A 25076-nucleotide genomic window follows, 5' to 3' on the forward strand; every position below is an offset into this window, starting at 1 on the left:
CTGTCTCTAACCCCTTCCCCTCACAATGAATATTAGAATTTGTAGACTTTATAAATAAAGAATTGTGATTTTTCAGTAAAAATGCAAATACAGAAATACTTTGTCCAAATATCAAAATACTTTGATGTAGAAATTCTGCTGAGGTACAACATAGGGGTTGTAGTTTGAATGCTTCATGCTCCCATCCTTCCCTATGGATCAGGCTCCCTAGTCAGACTACATCTCCCATGATGCACCATGGCACCTCCTCTCAGAGAGGAGAGACAATACATCATGGGAATTGCTCGCCCCAGTGCATCAAGGGGACATCAGGTAAATGAACTACAACTTCCATATGGCACCATAGCAGCATTTCTGAATTCAAATATTTTGGGTTTTTACAAAATATTCGTTTTTCGGCCATAGACTTTTCAATGGGAAAAAAATTTCCTCAGGAGAAAAAGTCATTTTTTGTGAAATATTTAATTTTGTTGGAAACTCAATGTCCCGCTTGTCCAGCTGAGGGCAGTGGCTTGCACCTACATTAGCTAGCAGTCAGCAGAACTAATAAAAAGTTTGGTGGCATCATTTTCAACCAGGCCTAATGACTCTGTGATCAGTGAGCGAGTGTAGGAAGGAAAGGGTGCACAGTACTGGCGTGATTAATGGGGAGGTAGAAGCCCTCATAAAGAGATCAGAATTTTAGATCTTTGTCCTTCCCTTGGAGGTCCCGGTCACCTGGCTGTGCCTCCACAGCCCTAGTGACAAATGGCAGCACTACCTGAGGTGTCTCTTCTTCCAGGAGATGGTGTGAAAGATGGTGGAGACAGTGAAGAGGCCAGACAAGCCACACCCATAGATCCAAGCTGAGATGGTCTCCCACTGGTCATCTGAGAGGACGCAGAGGATGGAGCTGCCAAGAATGCTGGGGATGATCCAGAACTGGAAGGCAGAAGAACTCCATTGGCCACCTCTGGCTCATTCATTTAGAAAAGGCCTTTATAGAATCATTCTTCTAGGGAATGACTGTTACCCCTGATTTCCTGTCAGATAGTTCCTCATTTATGGCTAAATAGTCCAGCTGAGGGGCAGAGGCTGGGACAGACACAGCGTTATATTATCCAGATGATTTCAGGCCCTGCTTAGCACGACAGGTACACCAGACACCAGCACCACCTCTAGAGAAGACTGCAAGCAGAGCCCCTTCTAAAGGTGGGGCACAGGAAGCTTTCGAGTATAGAGTGGCGCTGTAGGTCCCCTTCCCAAGGGGCAGAGATCAGAGACAGCCCCTCCCAGCGGGGGAGGGGAGGAGGGCAGATGGGCTCTGGGCATTACATGTGATTTCTCTTCACTCCTTTTATTTTTCATGTGTCTCATTCCCACCAAACAGGAAGCAGAGGATCCTGTTGTAAACCGCAGAAAAGAGGCTTCCTACCCGATTTACCCCAGGGTCTGGGAAGGGGAATAAATAACAGAATTTGCTTAGTCAAAACTGCTGAACAGTCTACACCTTAGCGAGTGCCCCTGTGGGGAACAGCACAGCAGGTCACCCTCAGTCATACAGAAGACATGAGCTTGTAAGATGCCAGCTAGGGCTTTCAAAGGGGGTGTTGGAAAAATGAAGCAATCTGATTGGCTCCTTGCTATTGCATTATCACATTCTAACCCCACCATTTGGTCCTCCATGGCCTAGTCTCTTGGCTGGTAGCCATGGGTCTAGCTCACGGGTGGGCAGTAATTTTCACACGGGGGCCACTTAATGAATTTTGGTATGTGGTCACGAGCCAGCTCCAACCCCAGAGGGGCTTGGAGTAGAAGGGGCGGGGCTGGAGACTAGTCTCCCCCAGAGTTGCGTGGACTAGAGATTTTGAATTAAAAATATAGTAAAGGACTCACAGCTCACGGCTCTACCATCACCATATTGCTGACAGCAACCTGGGATTGCTGCCGCTATTTAAAAGGCTCGTGGTTCAGGCCCCTGCCAGCGTAGCACCGCAACCAAGAGCCATTTAAATAGGATCCAGTTGCCTGAGCCACCACTTGGAAATTTGGTGGCATGGGCAGCAGGATATAAATAGAAAGCAGCCAGATGCAGTCTGTGGGCTGGATCTAAGTGTTAGGTGGGCCAGATCCGGCCCCCAGGCCGCATCTTGCCCAGCCCTGCCTTAGCTGTTCACATACTGCTTCCAGGGGACAATGCATGGCCTAGTGGCTAAAGCCCAGAAGTTGCAGAGGTGGATTTAGCTCCTGGCTCTGCTACTCAATCACAAAACTCAAATTCTGAGAAAGTGTAACCACCACCAAGTAGATTTGAATCTCGGACTTCTGGAGCTGAGTAGAGGAGCCTCTACCCTCTGAGCTAAAAGCCAGCTGGCTCCCAGCCCATGCTGTATAGGTGTCTTGATCTTAACTGTTGCTGTGGTCTAGGTACCACTTGCATTGCTCAGTAACCACACTAGGGCTGTGTCTACATTGGCCCCTATTCCATAATAGGGATGCAAATGTAGCACTTTGGAATAGGCAAATCTGCGGGGGATTTAAATATCCCCCCGCGGCATTTGCATTTTCATGGCTGCCGCTTTTTTCCGGCTTGTAGATAAGCCGGAGAAAAGCGCCAGTCTGGACGCGATCCTCCGGAAAATAAGCTCTTTTCCGGAGGATCTCTTATTTCTACTTGACTGGCGCTTTTCTCCAGCTTATCTACAAGCCAGAAAAAAGCAGCAGCCATGAAAATGCAAATGCCGCGGGGGGGATATTTAAATCCCCCGCGGATTTGCCTATTCCAAAGTGCTACATTTGCATCCCTATTACGGAATAGGGGCCAATGTAGACACAGCCTAGGTGTGTAGGTTACAAAAGCTTCTCAGGTCACCCACCCTATCACCCCACATTTCCTAGCAGCCCCATTCCCTGGCACTGGGCCCAGTATGGTTTTAAAAATCCCATGCAATGCAGCTCCCACCACTTTTCCTGGAGAGATGACTCTGAAGGAGTTCTTCCCGACATTTAGCATCTGATCATTGCTATTGAATGCACCGTCTGTAAGACACAACACATAGCAAGCCATTCCAGGGAAGCCCCAGGGAAAGGATCTGTCTCCTTCATTTAACTCCTGAGAGAGCCCCAGAGTATTCATTTGTGGGGGAAGGTGCCTGGAACAGGTGTCTTTAGGTTTCTTTATTCTGGGGTCCCCTGTTATCTGTACACCCTTTTCTACACTTTATTTAAGGCCCTGGTCCAATGGCCCTTTAAAGCAATGGGAGTCTTTCCATTGGCTTCAACCGACTTTGGGATTAGGCGCCATTCTCCTAAATGCAATGGCTTTTCAAAGTCATGGGGAAGCATTCCCCAAAGGCAAGGGCATCTTCATGAGGAAATTTGCTCTCAACACCTTCCTAATATCCGATGCTGCAGCTAAGCCCAGCTCTGCCTGATTCTATTCTCCTGCAGCCAGTGGGAGAGTTTCTTGACTCAGGGCTGTGGGATCAGGCCCATAAAGTGGGCGTGGCTTGAAAAATATACTTCTAGGCTTAGAAAAATGGAGACACTCAGTCTCCTGGCTGTGAGTGATAAGGTCACAGCCCATCCCTCCGGTGCTGGGGGTGCAGGGCCTCATGCCTCCCCATGCACCCGAGGTGAGAGAAGCCTCACAGTAGATGCCACGCCCTGATTGCCTTACTTACCTCACTCTCAGCCAATCAGATCCTTCCATTCCCCAACAATGCCAGGCCCTCTTATCTTGCCACAACGGCCATCTCCTGCTGTGAAAAAGGAATGTTCCATTTTCACGGAGACCGTAGGGGTGTCCAGCATGAGCAATTCTTAGCAAAACACTTTGATTTTCTAAGCAAACAACTTCACCCCATGGAACAAAATGGGCAGGGGAGGAGAAAAAACAACGTTGATTCAGGTAGGCATCAGAGAAAGGGAGTGGTTAGGGGAGTGGGTTTGCCACACAGCTTCCCCTCCTCCTTGGCTGGTGGGATGAGAGCTCCCTCATCCTGTTCCAATCTACTTTGATCATTGGATGTATAAAGCTCAGTTATGCAAGTTCCTCAGATCCCCCGTTGTGTCAACATCGGAGCCACAGCTCCGGTTTGCCGCCTCCTCATTCAAACCTCTTTCTAGAGCTTAGAATCCTAGAAGCATAGGACTGGAAGGGACCTCCAGAAGTCATCAAGTCCAGATCCCTGAGCTGAGCCAGAGCCAAGTGCATCTGGCCCATCCCTAATGGGCGTTTGTTCAACCTTTTCTTAAAAATCTCCAGTAACTGCCATTCCACAACCTCTCCTGGAAGCCATTTCCAGAGCTTAACTACCCTTAGGATTAGAAATTTTTTCCTAATATCTAATGTAAATCTCCTTTGCTGCAGATTAAGCTCATTACTTCATCAGTGGGCATGGAGAACAATCAATCACAGTCCTTCCTCTAACAGCCTGTAACATATTTAGGGACTTATCAGCTCCCTCCTCAGCCTTCTTTTCTCCAGACTAAACATGTTTTAAACCTTTTTTTTCCTTTACAGTTTTTAAAACTTTTCCTAATTGCTCAGGGTTTAAAACCTTTTATCATTATTGTTGCTCTCCTTTTGATTCTCTCCAGTGTGTCCACATCTTTCCTAAAGTCACATTGATCACAGTTCTCTGGTTGGGTCCTCACCAAGGCCAAATAGAGTAGGACAGTCACCTCCTGCATCTTACATACAAAGCTGTTGTTCATACACCTCAGACCATTAGCCCTTTTTGCAACTGCGTCAGCATGTTGACTCATATTCAATTTGTGACCCACTTTAACCCCTCAGCATAATGCCATCTATCACCTGGCCACCTGTTATTGCCCATTTTGTGGTCGTACATTAGAATTTTTCTTCCTAAGTGAAGTACTTTGCACTAGTCTTAATTGAATTTCATCTTGTAGAACTCAGACCAATTTTCCAATTTGTCAAAGTCCTTTTAATTCTAATCTTGTCTTCCAACATGCTTGCTATTCCTCCCAGCTTCATGTCATCTGCAACTTTTATAAGCATACTCTCTGCTCTATTTTCCAAGTCATTAATGAAAATATTGAAGAGTGCCAGTCCTGTAGTGATCCCTGAGGGCCCTGTCAGATATGCTCTTCCAGTTTGACAGCAAACAATAACTGTTTTTGAGAATGGTCATTCAACCAGTTTTGGTCGCATCTTATAATACATTCATCTAGAAGACCACATTTCCCTAGTTTGCTTTTGCTTATGAGATAGTCACGTGTCAAAACCTCACCAAAATCAAGATATATCCTGTCTAATGCTTCCCACCATCACTAATCCAGTAACCCTGTCAAAGAAGAAAATTAGGTTGGTTTGGCATGATTTATCCTTGACAAACTCATGACAGCGATTCCTTCTAATCCTAGAATTCTCTAGGTGCTTACAGATTGATTGTTTAATAATTTAGCCTCACAGCTCTGCAATTTCCAGGTTCCTTTTTGTTCCCCTTTTTCCATATAAATGCTTATGTTTGCCATTCCCCAGTTCTCCAGGAGCTCAACCCTCTTCCATGAGTTCATGAAGCTAATTTCAAGATTGCATCCACTAGTTCATTAGTTCCTAGGATGGATTTAATTAGGCCCTGCTGACTTGAATACTTCTAACTTATTTAAATATTCTTTTACCTGTTCATTCCCTATGTTGGTTTCAGTTTCTTCTCCTTTGTTAATAAACAAGCTTTCATGGGCACCCTCTGCCTCTTTCTGTCTCTCCCCCCTTCCCATTTTTCCTTCTCCCACCCCGTCTTCTTTCTTGCCTCATTTATTTTGGTTCTGGACATCCAACACTCTGGTCATCTGAAGAAGTAGGTTTGTGTCCACAAAAGCTCATGATACAATTTACATATTTTGTTACTCTTTAAAGTGCTACCACACTATTTGTTGTTTTTCAAGTTTTCCCTGTTACAGACTAACTCGGTTACCCCTCTGAAGCTATTGATTAGTTGGTCACCATTAACCTATTAAGTGACAGCTGAAGTAAAGTAAAGTAAACACCTCCGCCTTAAAGTCTGCGGTTTTGAAGTCTGCTCTCTTTATTCTGCTGCTATCCTTCCTTTCCTTCGAATCAGAAAATCGATCCTTTCATGATCACTTTTACCCAAACTGCTGCTCAAGCGTGTCTATGTCAGGTAAGAGCCTCTCACAACAAGCCTTGACTGTTCCTTAAAGTCACCAGAGACCTAAGGTGACATAGCGAGCTCTTGCACACACGCTCCATCCTGGCCGTGTGTATGTGCAGTGCCTGGATGGGCAGACACCAGGTGTCAGTGGGGACACACCCTAGGCCTTGAGCTCCACTTAGGAAGGTGCAACCCTAATATTTTACATTCAACCTGAGATGGCTCCTCACTTCACTTGTAAGGGAACCAGGAGCAGAGCACACCCCAGCTTTGCCTTCCTTTCTGGGAACACTATGGGAGCAGAGACCCATACCCCTCTCCCTTCCCACCAGACATGCCCCTCCCCCTGGTCCCCAAGACAATGTGACGGTGACTCACGGCATGTGTGGCACAGTTAGCTGCATGCTCATACTCTGTTGGCTGGTATCTCCGGTTGGATGGGACTCTGTGATTCATAAACCTGGAACGAGAAACAGGGAGAAAAGCAGGGTCAGAGGTAGAGAAGTAAAGGATTAACCAGTTAACTGGTGGGGGCTGGAGTAGCTCCCCACCTGCCGTGGGCAGGGGGCTGCTCCAGCCCCTTGTGTGTCTCGACACTGACGGGGATGCTCCAGCCAGTCTGGAGCAGCCTTTGGCCATGGTGGGCCCAGGTGCCCCCCTTTTAATCAGTCCAGCCGGGCTGGAGCGGCCCCCCCCCACTCACTCCTCCTTAATCAGTTAACCAGGTAAACAACATGTTTAACCAGTTAGCCAATTAAACAGGATTTTACATCCTTAGTCAGAGGGCAGAGTCCTGGGACAGGTTCACAAGCATTTATGGATAATGTCGACTCTCTGACATTTGGGTTTGTGTTCTGATGGGCGTTGCGCACTGGTTCCCTCCAAGTAACCCAATCCCGGACCTGGGAGCACAGGGTGAAAATGCCGGTGCTCCAATTCCAGCGCCACACAAACCCAAGAGAGAGGCTGCTCCGCCTATGGTCTGTGATGGCTTCTGCAGGGCGGCTTTCATGTGCAGCTCTGGAGCTCACTAGGAGCTGCTGGTGTGTGTGTTTCTGCACCCTCTGACCCCACCATGGCTCCTAAGTATATCTGGCAGGCTAACTAGCCTCAGTGTTGCCTATCGTTGCCCTAAGTCCTGGTCTGGTCCCAGCAGTATCCGACGGGGCTGATGACAGCTCCCTTTCTGCTCACACTCTGCTTCACTCACCTTTCTATTCATCCTGCACCGTTCACCCTGCAGTCACTTTGCACCAGCCCGCACTGGCTGGAGAAGCAGGAGTTGCAAGATCACCCCCCAAGCTTCAGTCTCTGACACAGTGCACGCTCCCCCATGGCTGGCTTAGAACCCTTCAGTGTGTCAGGGAAGCAGTTTTCTAGGTGGACACTTTCCCTATGCTGGATGACCACGTCTGAGGTGCGCACCCTTCCCACAGCTCCATGTCCCCATGAGATGCCATGTCCGGGAGGATACTGGGCCAAAAGGGCAGCTGCTATGTAAGACTCAAACTCTCTAGAGCATGCTGACACTGGATGCGGAAACATGACATGTGCTAATGCTCCTAAAGAGGGAAGATCAGAAACAGTGTCGCCTACCAATTCTCTGACTCTGTGGACAGCGGCTGCCTTTCCTCTACCCTAGTGATATCTGGCCACCTAGAGAAACTGACCACAGCTCAAATAATCACACCCAAATCCCTGAAAAGATGCACTCGTTATTGTATGAACCATCACTTAGCTCTGTCAGGAAGGAGTCTAGGGCTGAGAGGCTAAAATAAAGAGGCCTCGTGTGACACCGTGGGACCATGTGGGCAATGCTGCCCACTGTCTGAGCTCAGGAGTAGAAGGAGGCAGCCAGGGAAAGAGAGAGAGAGAAAACTGATGGCACACATAAAACAGCCAGTGCCCTGGTCTCTGGGCCCCACTTGGTCTGGGCCTGAGTGCTAGCTCCTTCCACAGGCCAGTCATAGAACTGCACAGCTTTCTGCTGCAGGCACGGTGGGCTCTCAGGCAGGCACAAATCACAGGGTAACAGGGTCCTAACTGCAAGGACAGGTATAGATCCACTTCTCAAAACCACGGCTTTGCCCAGCACTTTCAGAGGAGGCTAGGGACGGACACAGACATAGTGAGAGGGAAACTTGTGGGGAGGGGCAATAACAATCCTTTTCTCATCTGGAGCATCTTCCATCCAATGATCTGAAGCACTTAATAACCATGGGGCTGTTAAGCCTGACAGCACTCCAAGGAGCACAGTTTTAAGAGCTTTCTGAGGAAGAAAGAGCTGCTCATTCTTTGCAGCAATTACTTATTGGCTATTGAGACACAATTGTGTGATCTCTACAATATTAGATCACTGTTATCCGGAAATCTCCAGCAGAGAGACATGACTATCATTTCTGGTATATTACAGGTCGGCACACAGAGACCTAACGCACAACATCCAAGGTGCTTGCTCTTCCCTGGCTACGTATGAATAAGTAGAGGCCAGCAAATCTCAGATATCCCCTTTATATCTGAGGGTATCTGCAACCACAGAAGTGGATGCAGAAATCCGCAGCTCATATTTGCGGCTACAGATGCAGATACAAATTTTGTATTAGGAATCCTGCAAATGTGCAGATATCTGCTTTATATCTATGGGTATCTGCATCCAGAGACGTGGATGTGGATGTGGATGTGGATATCTGCAGTTCGTTTTTGCAGATGCAGATGTGGATACATATTTAGTATTCACGCAGGACTCTAAGAGTAAGCCCTATTGAAGTTCCTCATATCCTGCTAGGACGGCATCATGCCCCCAGATCCTAGCTGACTCCCCTGGATGAAGTGCTGACATACAGCAGCAAAGAACTTCTAGCACTGAAGGCTGGCTCCATTCCAATGCAGCATCTGTCAGGACCTTACCATTCCAAGATGTAACATGGTAAAGATATTCTAGTAATCGGGGATCGGGGGATAAACCTTCAGCATTCAAAACCCGCACTTCAGCCAAAGGAATCTAATTCTTAGTGTCCCCTAGGAGCAGGATTAATCTTGCGGAGGCCAGCCGCAATCACTAGAAGAACACACAATCGCTCTAAGTGCTCACTTGCATGTTCACTTGAGTATACTGGAGTGCAACAGTAGCGCCCCCATAGTTGCTCTGGGGTGGAGCCAGGTTAGAGGCTGTTCAAAACTGAGAGACACTTTGTGATATTGTTGATACCAGTATTACAAAAATGCAAGGAATCTGACTAGATATGCCATGTGAGGTATCTGCAAAAAAGTGATGATTTGCCAAGTAATGATAATCTAGCTTATATGTTTCAATCACCTTTGTATTATGAATTATAAACAAATATGATGTTTCTGTATTTCACAACGTGTGCTGTGTTTTGGGGTGACACTTCCAGACAGATTGGCATCAACGCTGCCTAGCTTATTCAATGGCCCATCAAGGGTCATCAACTCATTTTGAGGATGCATCTTAAGAGTCAGCAAGCCAAGTACTTATGGACAGAACTCGAAGGCTTTTCCATGCCTGCTGATATAAAGCTTTTGTTTGGAGAAGCACAAACCACATGGCAAAAGAATATAAAAGGCGGCTACATCATATCCATTTTGTCTTCAGTCCTGCTTTTTACCTCCGGAGTAACTTTTCTACAAATGAAGGTCTGAACAAAGGACTGAGTGACCCATCCTAGTTGTGCATGTGTTCCAGAGGGACTTTCAAGCCATCAAACTCACCAATACTAAGAAACTGATACATGGACTTTCAAGTCTCTGGTATGTATTTGGTCACTTTGTCATTTACCAATTCTCTTCTTGTTCTTTCTTTATAACAAACTTTTAGTTTTAGACTCTAAAACATTTGCTGATAGCAAGCTATTTGGGGTAAGATTCAAACTTATACTGACCTGGTAATGCGGTTGACCCTTTGGGTCAGAAGAACATTTTGTGTATGTGAGCAGAGTTTTTTTAATAACTTCTCACAGTACGGGGCTTAGGTGTTGATTGGGAGCCAGAGCACTGGAATGCAATAAAGAGAGCTGTGTGATTTCTTTTCTTAGCTTCTTGATAACCTGTGTGGAGGATCAGAGGCACAGTTTATCACTGGTTGGGGAGTGTAATTTCAGGGGGACTATCTATTCTCCTTGGCTATGTCTACACTACAGAGATTTTGTAGAAAAATAGCCGTTTTTCTGCAAAAACTCGTGGAGCGTCTACACCTCAAGTGTGTTTTTGCTCAAGTAAATCAAAAGATCAGATGGGTTTTACGCAGTTGGTATTCCTCTTTCTACGAGGAATACCGCCTTTTTGCGCATGAACTCTTGCACAAAAAGGTATGAGGACAGGAAAGAGGGGTTTTTGCGCAAGAAGAGGGAAGAAGAAAAAGCACAGGTGCCCCGGTGGCCATTTTGTCCATAGCAATCACTGCTTGCTTGCGAGAGAGCATCCAGGCAGTCTGAACACTCTCTTGCGCAAAAGCACATCACTTTTTCGACGTGCTTTTGCAGTGTGGACGCTCTCTTGCGCAATAATTTTTTGCAGAAGATCTCTTCCGACAAAAGCTTTTTGCACAAAAAGCCTCCAGTCTAGATGTAGCCCTTTTCCTAGCATGCCCTTACCTTGGTGTTTCTAGTGAGGGCTGCCATAGGCACTTCAAGTCATATCCTGGTCTAGGTTTTCCCTTTCCGGTGGCTAGCAGAGTGGACCAGTCAGGGAGGGGAATGGATGCATGTTGCACCTGCTGCATGCAACAACCAGCATGTTCCCCTGGCTTTGCTGGGAGCTTAGAGACACTGTGCCTCCTGGCCAGCATAGGCCCATGTCAGGTTATAGTTATTCTCTATTTGCACCATGGCAGGATTGGAAGACAGGCAGGTCTCTTCTAGCCCCATGATTCTACAAATCTAGTTCCAAGGTATTGAACAAACCCAGGGGAAGATGAATCCCTTCATAGACAGGCAAGAAATCCTAAGGTGTAACACAGTTGGATCACGGCCTGGCCTCACTGCCATGGTTAGACCTGCTTTGCACAAAAATAAACCAAAACTGAACTGACCAACCTGGACTTCATCTATCCCTTAGACTTAGGCCTGTTCTGTTCAGTCAGGGCTACTCTTGTGGGACATGCATGTGTGTATTTACTACTCAGCTCCCCCGGTCCTGTTTATTAATCTCTCTAATAGGCTTTAATAACCCTCCAAGCCAAGCCCCAGTGAACAAAGAGAGCTTTGGCTCTGTTAATTCCCCGCCTGAGCCTGGATTTTGTTCGCATTCCTTCCCAACATCCTGGAACAATCTCTCTCCAACAACAGGACGTTATTTTACAGCGCCGTTGCTAGGTAACTGTCTAGAGCCTCACTGAAACCCCATCTGGGGGCTTTTCTTTCTTCCTTTCTTTTTAAAAATCCTTTCTGCATGGCCTAGACATTCAGGGTTCTGTGGTGATGTCACAGTTTCCATAGAAACACGCACGAGGAAATTACAAAAAAAAACTAAAAACAAAACCTCACTTTGTCTTGTGCCCATGCTGACTCGAATGATCATTATTATTATTAATAATAATAAAAGCAAGGCTGACCTCGGGGGCATGTGTCACATCAATTCCCACAACCCCTTGGGATGGGGGGGTGCTTTCCAAACAAGGGTCGGGAAGTAAATGTCTGGGAATGGCCGAACGGAATACCAGCATGTAAGGATATCCTCACACACACAATGTACCTAGGCACAGGGCCTGGATGGCTCTAGGGCCTGGAAATGGGATCTCACATATTTTAGGGTCCCGTTGGACATCCAGCTCTGGCAAGCCTATCTAGTTTCTTCTATAAAGGCACCTCTCTCATAGTATTAGCTGAGTGGTTCCCAAAATGTCAACCGTAACTTCACAATTGACAATGACTTGATTTTGCCACCTTCCACCCCTGAGGTAGCCAGGCCTATGGTTTTACATTTTTATTTCTCCTTCTCTCGTCTCTGCCACTTCTTTCTCTCTTTCCCTTCTTGTGTTCACCTCTCTGACTATACCTACACTCTGGGCCTTACAGTGGCACGACTGAACTGCTGTAATGTCTCCTGGGCAGCCCCGCTATGCTGGCAGGAGTGAGCTCTCCCACCTGCACAATTAAACCCCTCCCAAGGAGCAGTGACTCAGTTTGAGTGCCAGCGTGGACAGCACTTTGTCGGTGAAACTTTAGATGGTCAGGGGGCTTGGTTTTTTCACCCCCTTGACCAACATAAGTTTTGCTGACAAACGTGCTAGTGTAGACAAAGCCTTGGTGACCTCCTCCCTTAGGGTACATCTACGTTTAAGCCATTTCAGCAGCAGCGCTCAAGTTGTGCCTCCGTAGCCCTTCAGCACAGATATTATCTATATTAACAGGAGGGGTAACCCACCTTTCTGAGAGGTTGGGTCTTCAGGATCTCTAGGGACTGGGCTACATTGAAAACTTACATTGGTGCAGCTATGCCTCCCATGGATGTGAAAAAGCCCTACCCCTGAGAGATGGAGCTATGCCGACCTACTACCCGGTGTAGATAGCGCTAGGTCAGATGAAGATTTCTTCCATTAACCTAGCTCAGGGGTCAGCAAACCTGGCACATGTGCAGCTGCAGGCTGGAGCACTAGCTCCATCTTCCCGCTGGGAGGAGGGGGGGGTAGGAGAGGCACACATGCACGCATCCCTGGGGTTACCCCTACCCCACCTGGGTGTGCAGCTCCTGGGAGCTAAGGGGTTAACCTCCTCCCCTTCCTGGCTACAGGCTTCTTGCTTCAGGAGCGGGGGGGAACTGGACCTGCTCCACAGAGCCAGGGCGGAGTGGCTGGTCACATGTGGGGTTCCAGGGCCAGGGCTGCTCCCCATGGGCTGTGCGCGGGGGCAGAGAGACCTTTCCCTAGCACCCCTCTGCGACCAGCCAGGCTGGCGCCAGCCCTGAGCTCTGCTTGCCCCAGACCCAGAGCCGCAGCCTGCAGGCAAAGGGCTGGGCCAGGCAGGGAAGAGATTCTCTCTCCGCCCGCCCCGCCTCACCTCAGGCTGCCGGGGCAGGATGGGAGGGGTCAGGGGTTGCACTGAGGGGCATGGGTTGATGCAGGGGATCAGGCAGGGGGTGAGGATCATGGAGCTGAGGGGAGCCAGGCTAGAGCAGAGGGAAGATGTGAGGGGGGATACAATTTTATTTTGCAGAATCTTCACTTTCCTTTACTCCCCACTTTTTTGCCTCCTTCCCCAACTAGCATTCTCACCCTCTCACCTTTTCTGCGTTACTCCCCCAAACCCCTCCCACCTCCAGCCCCCCTCTCAGACCCTCACCCCACATCCTCTCCTGCCACCAAACTCCCTTCCAGATCCTGCTCTCGTCACTTCCTCTTGCATCCCTATCCCACTCTCTGGCAGTCCTGTCCCACACACTGAATCCCTCATTTTTGTTCCCATCCCAGAGCCTAAGAGGGTCCACAAAATCCACCAGCTCTGGAATCCCAGAAAAGTAAATTTGGTCTATGGAAAGCCCCTGAACCTTCCCCTTACCCGGTGGGGGCTGGAGTGCCAGAGGAGTGACGTGTCTCAGTCGGGGGGGCCACATCAGTGAGAGCTGGGGGGTTTTGGAGGAGTTTGTTTGCTTCTCATTTGCATGGTTCCCAACTGATTTTTCTTTGGGTCAGTGACTCTGAACCCAAAAAAAGCTCCCCACCTCTGCCATAAATAAAGAAAATATTGAAACCTTTTGTGTTGGACGTAGTATTTTACTTTATTTAAAATGAAGTTTGATAAACTAACATAAGAAAGTTAAAATGCTTAATTTGTTTAATAATTTAAATTAAACCATTTTCCCCAGCTGCAGCACTAACAAAATGGTTCCGGACAAATTATGTAATTAACAGTGAGTTTCCATTAGCAACTGGTAGTCCGCAGAAAGGTTTGCATTGACCCAGGTGGTCCATGAGGAATGCAGTGGAGAGAGCCCTTCTCCCGACAGAGCATCACAGCCCAGGGTAGGAGGGTTAAATCTTGGCATGCCACTTTGGAAAGGTCATTGACCCCTGACCTAGCTACTACCTCTTGGAGGGGGGAGGATTAACTACAGCGATGGGTGAATCCCTCCTACTACTGTAGTGCATGTCTACACTGACGTGGTGCAGCTCTGGTGCTGTACTGTTTTAAGTGCAGACATAGTCTACATGAGCATTGTGCTCTGAGGTGAAGGCATAGAGATTTCAGATCAATTTTCCTGTCAATAGTGTGTGACTGCCTTCCCCCTCCAATGAGGGTAGTTTGGGTAGGTGTAGAGGGGAGACCAAGCAGTTTAGTTATTTTGGTGTTAAAGGCAGAACTCACCGTTTGCCACTCTGGGCAAAACCAGATCTACAAACAGGCCTACAGAGGAGTGATGAGGAACATGACTCTCTCACAACTCTCTAATTAAAAAGAAACTTCTCGTAATTCAACACACGTCTTCCTAAGCAACCAGGAGCCTGCGGCCGTGCCAGATCAAGCACGGAGCCTGTGCTAACCTCACTCCAGCCTACACCTGTAGACATGCAGAACTGTTAGTCCAAAAGTCTAAGTTGCTTTCAGAGGGTGTCCAGTTCCATATGGATAGGCGACACCAGCCAGCTCCCTTGTTCATACTCACAGGAGAGACCCAGGCATGAGGCAGTCTGCTCATGCTGAGAGGTAGCTTCTTTAATCAGGAGTGGGAAGGTTGTCATGCAGCTGTCTAGGCTGTGCTTTGTTCTGTGGACAAGCCAAGAAATTCAGTATCTAGGGCTCTCAGTCCAGCACTTTTCACCAGCACCAATTTAACACAAAAGTATTTAGTAAGTAAAAGATAACAGAATCTGGAGAACAGCTGACATGGAGAGAGAGAGGCCTGTGGCCCTATGAGGATCTAGATTTATTGATTAAGACCTGTCAAAAACTCAATAAAGAATATACCACAGGTACCTAACATCCCCTGTCAATCAAACTGCCTGTCACTGCACTCATGGACACCAGTGGGAATTGGCAGTAACTCCATCAATGAGAGCAGAATCTCACCTGTGTGCTTGGTCTAGTAGACCTGTACATGCTTCAGGGAAGGAACCATGTCTCTCTTATGCATCCAAAAAGCTCCTGGTGTGCACTATTGGTACTACATAAATAAATGCTAAAACGACCACCAGTGCCACCAGGTGAAGTCATTCACATATACAAGGAGCGCTCTCCCCCTTCCAGAATGTGTTACTGTCTTTGGAAGAGCACTCATAACAGTATCTCATACCACATTTCACCCCTGGACCCGGAAACCTAAGGAGGGCCAATACTAAACTGCTTGTTTTAAGATGAAGTTTATTGCAGGCAACTAGTTTTGGATCAGGGGCGTACATATCCTTATAAAATATTCATTTGCCTAGGTAATCTTTTATGATTTATGATTAGATATTGCCACTTTCATCCCCTTTCACTTTCTGTGATGGATTGGTCTGGCCAAACCCTTGCCTCAGAGAAACCATAGAGAGGTCCTCCAAGCAGGCAAGAGTGGCAGTGGAAGAAATGGTCAATTGGGGACCAGAAAGGCTTACAAAGATTGCTGGCGAGCAGTGCAGCAGTCAGTTGCACTGGAGCCCTGAAGGAGAAAAGACCAGGGGGTAACTAGCTGGCTGAGGGAGGAGCAGCAGCCTAATTGATAGCTCCCATTGGAGAGCTGCTGAGAGACTGATAGATTCAAAGATAAAGCCCTAAGGCAGGGAGTGGCAACCTTTTCAAACCAAAGAGCCAAACTACATCAAAATTCAGAACAAGTGGTCAACAAAGAGCCAGTATAAGAATGCTCATTTGCATGACTGAAAATATACAACTCAATATTATTGATAACTGACATAATAATTAATAGCAAACATGAAACACTGTAGTCACAGACTTTATGTAATGGGACTCCTGCTGCATCTTTTCGCACATTTTTTTTTTTGAAGTTCACATCATAACTGGTCAAATTCAGGTTCACGCTACGTGAGTAATTATACGTCTTTAAAATTTTCAATTTTTTCATTTTCATGTAAAAAGTTGCATGTATTTTGGGACTGACCAAAAATCCATATTTGGTTTCATACTGAGCCATATTTGGCTCAAGAGCCATCGGTTGCAGATCTCTGCCCTAAGGTAAGGGCAGGGGGTTGTCCCCAAGAGGAGTAGCTCTGGAGGCACCATTCTTGATCGGAGTGGAGAGAATGAACTGAGAGAATGGACTGGACTCAGAGCCACTCTGCAGAGGGCACCAGGAGAGGCTCCTGTTAGAGGTGTGCCTTGGAAGGGGTTGTGATTTCACACAGGAGTGTGACTAGCTGCAGGCTCGGCCAAAGAGTTCGCAAGGCCCAATGCAGCGCACTGTGTTTGGCTGAGCCACACAGCTGTGCGGCTCCCAGTTAGGGCAATGAGTGAGTGGCTGGGTGGGTGGGGCCTACAGTTGGGCAGTGTGGGGCCCTGAATGCGCGGGGGCCAAGGCAACCACCTCATTTGCCTTGCCCAAAGGCTGGGCCTGACTAGCTGAAGAGCTAAGTAGCCAAAAAGCCTTTGAACTAGGGGAGTGCAGACAGGCGCTCTTGGCTGGACGGGGGGCCTGTGGGCGGTGAGTGCCATCCCGTTACTCTTCCCCTGTGTGAACTGTCATCCCTCGCTGTGGTAAATCTAAATTAGAATGCAGACCTCAGGCTTTGGGTCAAGGACTTGTCTGTAATGCCCCAGGCAAAGTGACACAATAAGACCCCATTAGCATCCTGGGAAGAGGGAGTCAATCTATTTGGTGCCCAGGCTGGTACAGCCCTTTTGCAAGGCTGGGTTCAAAGGAGAATTGTGGAGACATATTTTCAAAGCTCTGTGGGAGCACAGCAGGCACAAAATGGAGCCTTTGAAAGTCTGCCCTCTCCTTCCTGTGAGCTTCTTTGCCGCTTAAAGTTAATAAGCTGCAAGGCTAGAGTTTGGAACATGTACCTGATTTCCCACTTGCTCTGCCTACATGGTGATACACATTGGAGTGCCCACAGACTGAGCCTCCAGCCCCCGAGCATCAGCCACTCTAATCTAGAATGGCTTTGGGTTCACTGCAGTTTAAAAGTAACCATAGGCTCTCATGGTCTCTCTCTTGGGGTCTTCTCCTCATTCCCTAACCCCATAGGTGACTTGTGTAGCTGCCATGCCCCTGCCAAAATGTTAATTGCTAAGTGGGGTGCCTCCTCATGCCCCCTCCCTGTCCCTCTCGGTGGTTCTCTCTGCACCCCGTCAGCACCAGTCGCCTCTGCCAAATCCCAAAGGGTCTCTCTTCACAACCCCCACAAATCAGGAAGGCCCATATTCCCTTAAAGACCCCATGCAAACCAATGCCTGCAGCCTCCCTGCCAGAAGCCCTGAGAAATGTCTGCAGCAGCAGCAAATCACTGCTCCCCAAGTAGCCACTCCGAGAATGCCTTCAGTGTACGCTCCACGGGGCAACCTGAATGGACTTCCTAGTGGAAGCTGGACCAATTGCATTGAGCAGACAAAGCGAAACACCTTCAGACCAGGTGCAATTAGTGAGATCTAGATGATCAGAACATGCAGCACCTGAACGTACCTGTTCTCATGAGAATAGGCGGTTCTGAGTGTATCGTGTCCCCCTCAGGCTCCATGGTGCTCAAAACCTTGTCCTCCTACCCACCCCCTCTTTGTACTGCGAGCTTGATCCTGCAAAGTGCATAATGCCCTTGGCACTCACTGATAACGCACACAGCCCTGCCAGGAGAACACACACAGCCCAAAGGAGGGCGAGTGGTGGGATGGCTCCTTTGGGTGTGGGGGGAGGGAAGCAACTTTAATTTCCAGAAGGGGTTCAATCGGTGCCCGGCTGCGTGAGGATGTTAAGATGCTGTGATAGCTGCAGGCTTCTGCCAGCCACAAATAGCATGGCTAGACCCCAGCCAGCATCAGCCACATTTGGGTCTGTCCTGGAGACCTGCTGGTGCCCTAGTATAGGGGAGGTTGCTGATCCTCTGTCCTATTGCTGCCTCTCCCCCATGGGCTTTCCACTGATGGTGCTGCAGCCGCCCACATGCTTTATCCTCTAGTCTAGCTTCCCCAGTGAAAACAAAATGAAAGAGCAGCCCCCCGGCATTCTGTCTCCTCCATTTCCCAGCTCTTGCCTTTGGCCCCATCATTATACACTGCATTGCAACAGTGCCTAGCAACCCCAGTCATGGACCATGATCACACTGTGCTAGGCGCTGTACACCACAAAGAGAGGGTCTCTGCCCTAAAGGGCTTGCAGTCCCTGTGCTTTCCTTGCTCCAGTCTTGTCCTCATGGACTCTGCTGCCAAGTGGGCCAACATCCATGGTGTAAACCTGATTCCACTCTGTGTCCCCATCTCTTCCACTACAACTGGCCTCGAGGCTGACAAGTTCAGCTGAGGGAGCCTCCGGCAGGATTTCTACCATCAGCGCTGTGAGCACCATGCAACACCCTCCCTCTGCTACTCGCCACAGTACAATCCGTGCTCGGCTGCCGCGTCAGAGCACAGCTAGTTCCAGTGGAATTACAGCCCTCAGAGCCTTACATCCGAGCTGCTGTCTGGATTGAATACCTGTCTGCAAACAGGCCTGCCAGGTGAGGGCACCTGCGACTCTAATTACACTTGAGGAGAGCTCTGATCATCCAAACTCCTGCTGCATGTTTCTCAGCCTGAGCACTGAGCAAAGGGCTGACGGGATGAACTGCCATTTTCAGCACAAATATCAAGAAGAGACAAGTTTCTTCCTGCTTGGAGCCAAGGGCCAGGTTAGATCTCACGCCCAAAGACACAGCTCCTGGCTGCGGGCCTGGTTCATTTAGGAAGAGAAAATACCATGACACTGCCCCCACACCACATCACCTTATTCTTCCTAGAGATATTATGATGATATGATTCTGGCATAACTATGATGTGTTTTTATGTGGTAGCTCATGTGAGGAATGGTTGGAAGGGTTATGGTTTATTGAATGATTATCCTACTTGTATGAGTGTTGGAATGATTCCGCTCTTGTGAGAGACTTTCCAAACTTTCCTGACGAAATGGGCTAGCGAAAGGATCGGAGTCCCCACTCCCACTTCCTTTGCCCAGAGCATCCTTGATCTCAAACACTCCCCTTCCACTCTTCTCTGCGGCACAGTACTCGTAGCCCTGACAAGACTGGGCCCAGGATCCCTGAGGGGTTCGAGCCCCAACTTTGTGGTCACTTAAGGCAGGAGCTAGTGTCCTCCCTCTGGGGTGCTCGCTCTGCACTGGACACTTCCCTGATCCATTGCTCACTGTACATATTTCAAAGCAAATACAATGTATTGAACAGCAATCCATTAAAAAAAGAATAATGAAAAAATGGGGAAGTAAAAGGAAAATATGTCGACTAAAACTATATGTTCACGTAGCCGGATTTGTGTAAATTAGGTTGACTTTGCCCCATAGGCTGTGTCTACACTGGCGCGATCTTGCGCTAAAGTGGCCGCTCTTGCGCAAAAACTTGCTGCCTGTTTACACTGGCCATGTGTTCTTGCGCAAGTAAACTGACGTTCTGCTGTATGAAATCAGGGCTTCTTGCGCATGAACTATGATGCTCCCGCTCAGGAATAAGCCCTTTTGCGCAACTGTTCTTGCACAAGAAGCCAGTGTGGACAGGCAACATGAATTTCTTGCGCAAGAAAGCCCTATGGTTAAAATGGCCATCAGAGCTTTCTTGCGCAAGAGAGCGTCTACACTGGCATGGATGCTCTTGTGCAAAAGCACATCTCTTGTGCAAAAGTACATGCAAGTGTAGACGCTCTCTTGCACAACTACTTTAACGCAAGAACTCTTAGAGCTGCCATCAGACACTGTGCGCGCCTGATTGCAGTTGTGTAGCAGGGCAGCTGCCCTGTACTGGCCCCTTTAAGAGCCAAACCCCAGCCTGGAGCAGGCCCGGGGAGTTCAGCCCAGCTGGGCGGCGTTGGCCAATTAAGGCCCAGCTGGGAGCTATAAAAGGGAAGGGCTGTTTCAGCAAAGGCAGTGTGAGCCTGGCTGCCGAGGGAGCAGGACGCTCCCTGGAGCTAGGGCAGGGCTAGAGAGCCAGGCTGGGCCAGGGCGCTCGGACAGCCAATCGGCCAGCCTGCTAGGCCTGCGGCAAGGCCTGCTGGAGAGACACCAACCCCCGGAAAGGGGGCTCAGAGCGAGTGACTTGGGCACTGCCGGAGGGCAGTGTGGCGAAGAGAGCAACACTACCGGAAGATTCCAGAGGGGAAACGCCACGTGAGCGGAGGCCTGTGCGGGCGGAATGGACTGATTCCGGGGACAGATGATGGACCCCCGCTACGGTGGTGAGTGACCCCCTCACAAGTTGTAAGGTGCGCAGTGCACTGGGGGGCAATGCTGCGCATGCGCCCGGGGGCGGAGCCACGTATGCATCACGCGCCCGTTGCCCGGGGTGCAGGAATGGCTCGATCGGCCCTGTTGGGAGGGGATGTGTTCTGCCTTAAGACAGATGAAATGGATCTACCTTCATCTCAGTGACTCCACCCTCTCGCCCTCACAGCTCACACCAAAACAGCACCAGCTAGGAACAATTTGCCAGTCACATCTGATTAGATGGCATCTTGTAAAAGAGAACGGAACCAGGGGCGGCCTGTCCATATAGGTGAACGAGGCGGTTGCCTAGGACGCCAAGTTAAATGGGGCGAAATGGTGGCGCAATATCGTTGAGAGGTTTGGAGGTGGGGGTGCCGATTGCATGGTTCGCCTAGGGTGCCAGTTGCTGGCAGCTAGTCTAGAACTGCTCCTGAACAGAACAAGACAGAGAAATGGTCAGAAAGTTTCATCTGGACTTCAGCTACGTCTCGACTGCAGGCTTCTTCTGGAAGAAGCTTTTTTGGAAGAGATCTTCCGAAAAAACTGCTTCTGAAAAAGAGCGTCCACACTGCAAAAGTGCATCAAAAAAGCGATCTGCTTTTTCGAATGAGAGCATCCTGACTGAATGGACGCTCTCTTGCATGTAAGCAGTGATTGCTGTGGACGGAATGGCCACCAGGGCACCTGTGCTTTTTTCCTCTTCTTCCGAAAGAACTCCTTCTTCCCTGTCCACACATGCCTTTTTGCGAAAGAGCTCTATTGCAAAAAGGCTTCTTCCTCATAGAATGAGGATTACCAATGCCAGAAAACCCCCTCTATTCTTTCGATTTTCTTGCGGAAGAACGCAGTTGCACTGTGGACGTTCCTCAAGTTTTGTCCGTAAAATGGCCATTTTTCCGACAAAACTCTGTAGTGTAAACATACCCTCCTATACCAGCTCCTGCTAAGGGAAGCTAGGATTGCACTAAGTGATTTCCCCATCAAACCTGCTCTTAACACTAACCCATCCTGTGACTCCTGCTGAGAGAGGGTAAGAGTGGAGTGGTAGGATGGGCGCTCACACTATTCTCTGCAGTCGTTTCTGTTCTTGCAAGAAAGTAGTAAGTACAATTTCCCACATGCAGGCCCCAGCAGGAGCATTGGAAGGTGCCCAGAGTGACACGTATGCATTGCTCCAGGCAAGGGAGTTAGCAGAGTCACCATGAAGAATCTGTTTCTTCCCATGCTGCACCCATTATAAATGGGAGCCATCGTCAACTGAACAAGAGGGCTTTCATCCCTTTTTCTCTCCAGTTGCTGCTTCTGGCAGACAATTAGCTGAGCTTTGTGAAGCTGTCAGTCCTAAATGGAAGAACAGCAGCCTGTGCCAGAATTAATATGCACAGGTTGTTAACTGTTGCAAAAAGGTTTCCCACAACCCTCCTCCGGGTCTGACTGATCCTTGTCCCATTTCCCAGAGAGCAAGCTACAAAAATCCCATGCCCGCAACTCTTGACTCTGGCACAAAGAGACTCTTGTCCTGCAGAATCAAAGGCAAGGCCAAAACTGACTGCCCATATTCTCTTCCCCCTTCTCCTGCTTATGTTTTACTCACTGTCACCCAAGAATGAGGATCCAGCATGGAACATCATGCAGATCTATGAGCTATTTTCTGAGTCTCACTTTGTGCAGGGTAGAGAGGAGAGGCTGAAAACCAGATTTTAGCTCTTAGGTGAGATGTGAGAGCCTTTGGGAGCTTGAAGACTCAAGTGGATGGTCTGAGGCTTATGGATCTGAAGCACTGAGATTTCACACACACCTTGAGGCATATACAGCGCATGTGGGGTAAAGGTTTCATATGCACTTGCGCGGGAGGAGCTGCACAACTCAGACAGGGCTTTCCTGCTTTCCTCAGCACTTTTGCCCTACTAACACTACATTGATGACATCATCATCATCATCATCATATGGACCTACGAGAATGAGACTTTTGAAGAATTCCACAAGGGTTTCAACAACTTCCACCCCACCACCAACCTTAGCCTCGACCAGTCCACACAAGAGATCCACTTCCTTGACATTACAATACAATTAAATGATGGCCACATTTCCACCACCTTATACTGGAAACCTACCGACCATTATTCTTACCTATATGCCTCTAGCTTCCATCCACGACATATCACACAATCAGCTGTTTACAGCCAGGCCCTAAGATACAGCTGGATTTGCTCCAGTCCCACAGATAGAGACAAACACCTTCAGGATCTATATGAGGCTTAAATACCCAACCGGGGAAGTAAAAACAAAAAAACAAAAAAAAAAAACCCAGATTTGACAGAGCCAGAGGAGTTCCCAGAAATCAGCTTCTTCAAGATAGGCCCAACAAGCATAATAACAGAATACCACTAGTCATCACCTATAGCCCCCAACTTAAACTTCACCAGCTGTCATGATCATAAGGAATGGCCAGCAGCTTGGGGACTAAGGGGTTAACTGTACCGAGGCAGGTAGCAGTCAGCCAATAGAAATGCAGACGGATTTCAAACTGAGACAAAGAAATGTTGGGGTTTTCCTTTCTTTGTCTCTGGGCAGTTGTCTCTCCAGATACTGAGGGGGACAGACAATATGTCCCTCTCCAAGAAAAGACTCTTCACTATCTGTAAGTAGGGCAAAGTCTAGATAAATCCGTTAGGTTTTATTGTTTTATGGTTTGGGAATGGGAATCTGATGTCTGTGCATTTAGAAATGGGGTTTCCTCTCTTTTGAAACTAAGTTTTGGCCCATAGGAGTGCCCATGAGTATATTAATTGGTCACTTTTTTCCATCTAGTCATTATGTTTGCAACAGAAGGATTGTTTTGATAATAAAAGTTCTTTCTTTTTTGTTAACCTGATATTGGTTCAGTTCTGTGTCCTGGAAAATCTGTCTGTGGGATCTACATGCCTCTGACTAGGGGACAGCAGACACAGACTGCAGTTTATATTTTCTCTTGTCTTTTTCAAGCTCTTTGGGGGAAAAGAGCTTGGGGTACCCTGGGGTTGGGTTTCAAGTGTCCACCCCTGTTTGTGGGTTCAAAAGCACTTGATGGTGGCAGCGGATTTTATCCCCCAAAACTAGGGTTTCAGGATTTTGGGGGGGAGTTTTCTACCAAAGCCTGGAAATAGAAGGTTTCAGGGTGCTTTTGTGGGCCCCCACTTCTGCATTCATCTTGCCACAGTGGGGAATCAGCCTTGACACCAGCACATCATAACAATCTACAACCTATCCTGCAAAAACGATCCCTCCCTCTCACAGGCCTTGGGAGACAGGCCAATCCTCGCCTAGACAGCCCCCTAATCTGAAACAAATTCTCCCCAGCAACCACCCATCAGACCTCAAACATATTCACTCAGAAAATTACCCCGCAATAAACTCTGTTGCCAATTCTGTCCACACATCTATACAAGAGACACCGTCACAACCGACCCAACCACAGAAGCCACCACATCAGAGGCTTATACAACCACACCTCCTCTAACTTGAAATATGCCATCAAGTGCCAGCGTGTCCTTCTACCATGTACATTGGCCAAACTGGACAGTCTCTACATGACAAAGGATTTATGGACACAAATCAGATATTCAAAATGGTAACACTCATAAACCTGTTGGGAAACATTTACTGTTGGCCACCCTGGAGCGATTCAAATGCCACCCAGCTGAATAGTAAAGCACCTACAGCCTCTAGCATGTGTTTTTAGTGGTGGTGCACATCTATGTGTCTTGATGCATATAGCAAAATGTATTCCACACATCGATGGAAAAAAATTAGAGGGAGCATTAGCTGGGGGTGACAAGAGCTTTGGCTGGGAGTGGGAAGTTCCTGAACTAGGATCCTGGGAGAAATTATAGCAGTACCATGATCTTCTCTATCTAATGTCTTCCACCCAAGGCTCTCTGTGTTCTTTATAAACAGCAATTAACCCTCCTAATGTCCCTAGGAGGCTGGTAGATGCAGCGAGACCAGGTCTGCCCAAGAGCGTAAGTGAGGAATTAAACTCATGCTGCTCCTGGGAGGCAGGCCATGAAAACGTTTGCCCAGAACATACAGCAAACTGAAGGACATGACACAAAGCCAAGTCTCCTGACTCCCAGTGCTGTCTCTACAAGGGGAATGGGGATTGGCTCTCAGTCTGCTTTAGCAGTGCAGCTGGGAGGAATTCAGACAGCTGTTCCCCAGCACACTCCGGCCTCCTAGTGCCTAGTTTGATTACTTGATTTCCCCAAAATTTCTGTGCCAGGCCTGGAGCACCCCCCAGCTGAACTGGTATGGCACTGCACATGCATCCTACCTCAGTTTCCCTACAGGTCCACTTGATGCTTGAGTAATGATACCCTCTTTAGGGCTTGGTTATTACAAAGCCACCCACAAAAAGGTCCATAACAAAAAGTCCCAAATAAACAAAAGGTACTTCTGACTTCCAGGGCTCTTCTGAAGCCTGCCCTCTAAACTATATTCAGGGCTCTCTCTCAGTCTGTGTGCCCTTATGGGAGCTTCCCTGCCTCCTGGAGCTAGGTAGCCAAGCAACTATTGTCTCTCTCCTGGCCAGGAGTCCCTAACTCTCCTTCTGGAGAGGAGCTCGGGTCCCAT

At 48.3% G+C, this 25076-nt stretch overlaps 1 protein-coding gene across 1 annotated transcript in view; it reads right to left on the bottom strand.

Moving 5' to 3' along the window:
* Positions 1-25076, bottom strand: part of MMD2 (monocyte to macrophage differentiation associated 2) — a 62875-nt gene that overhangs the window by 17754 nt on the left and 20045 nt on the right. Inside the window, exons 2-3 of the mRNA XM_006112908.5 lie at positions 6501-6582; positions 761-921 (exon numbers count right to left, since the gene is read on the bottom strand). Coding sequence (XP_006112970.2) covers positions 761-921; positions 6501-6582 — 243 coding nt within the window. The remainder of the gene's footprint in view (positions 1-760; positions 922-6500; positions 6583-25076) is intronic.

This window comes from Pelodiscus sinensis, chromosome 15 (genome assembly GCF_052426305.1).
Source record: "Pelodiscus sinensis isolate ZL-2025 chromosome 15, ASM5242630v1, whole genome shotgun sequence".
NCBI classification, from domain to species: Eukaryota; Metazoa; Chordata; order Testudines; family Trionychidae; genus Pelodiscus; species Pelodiscus sinensis.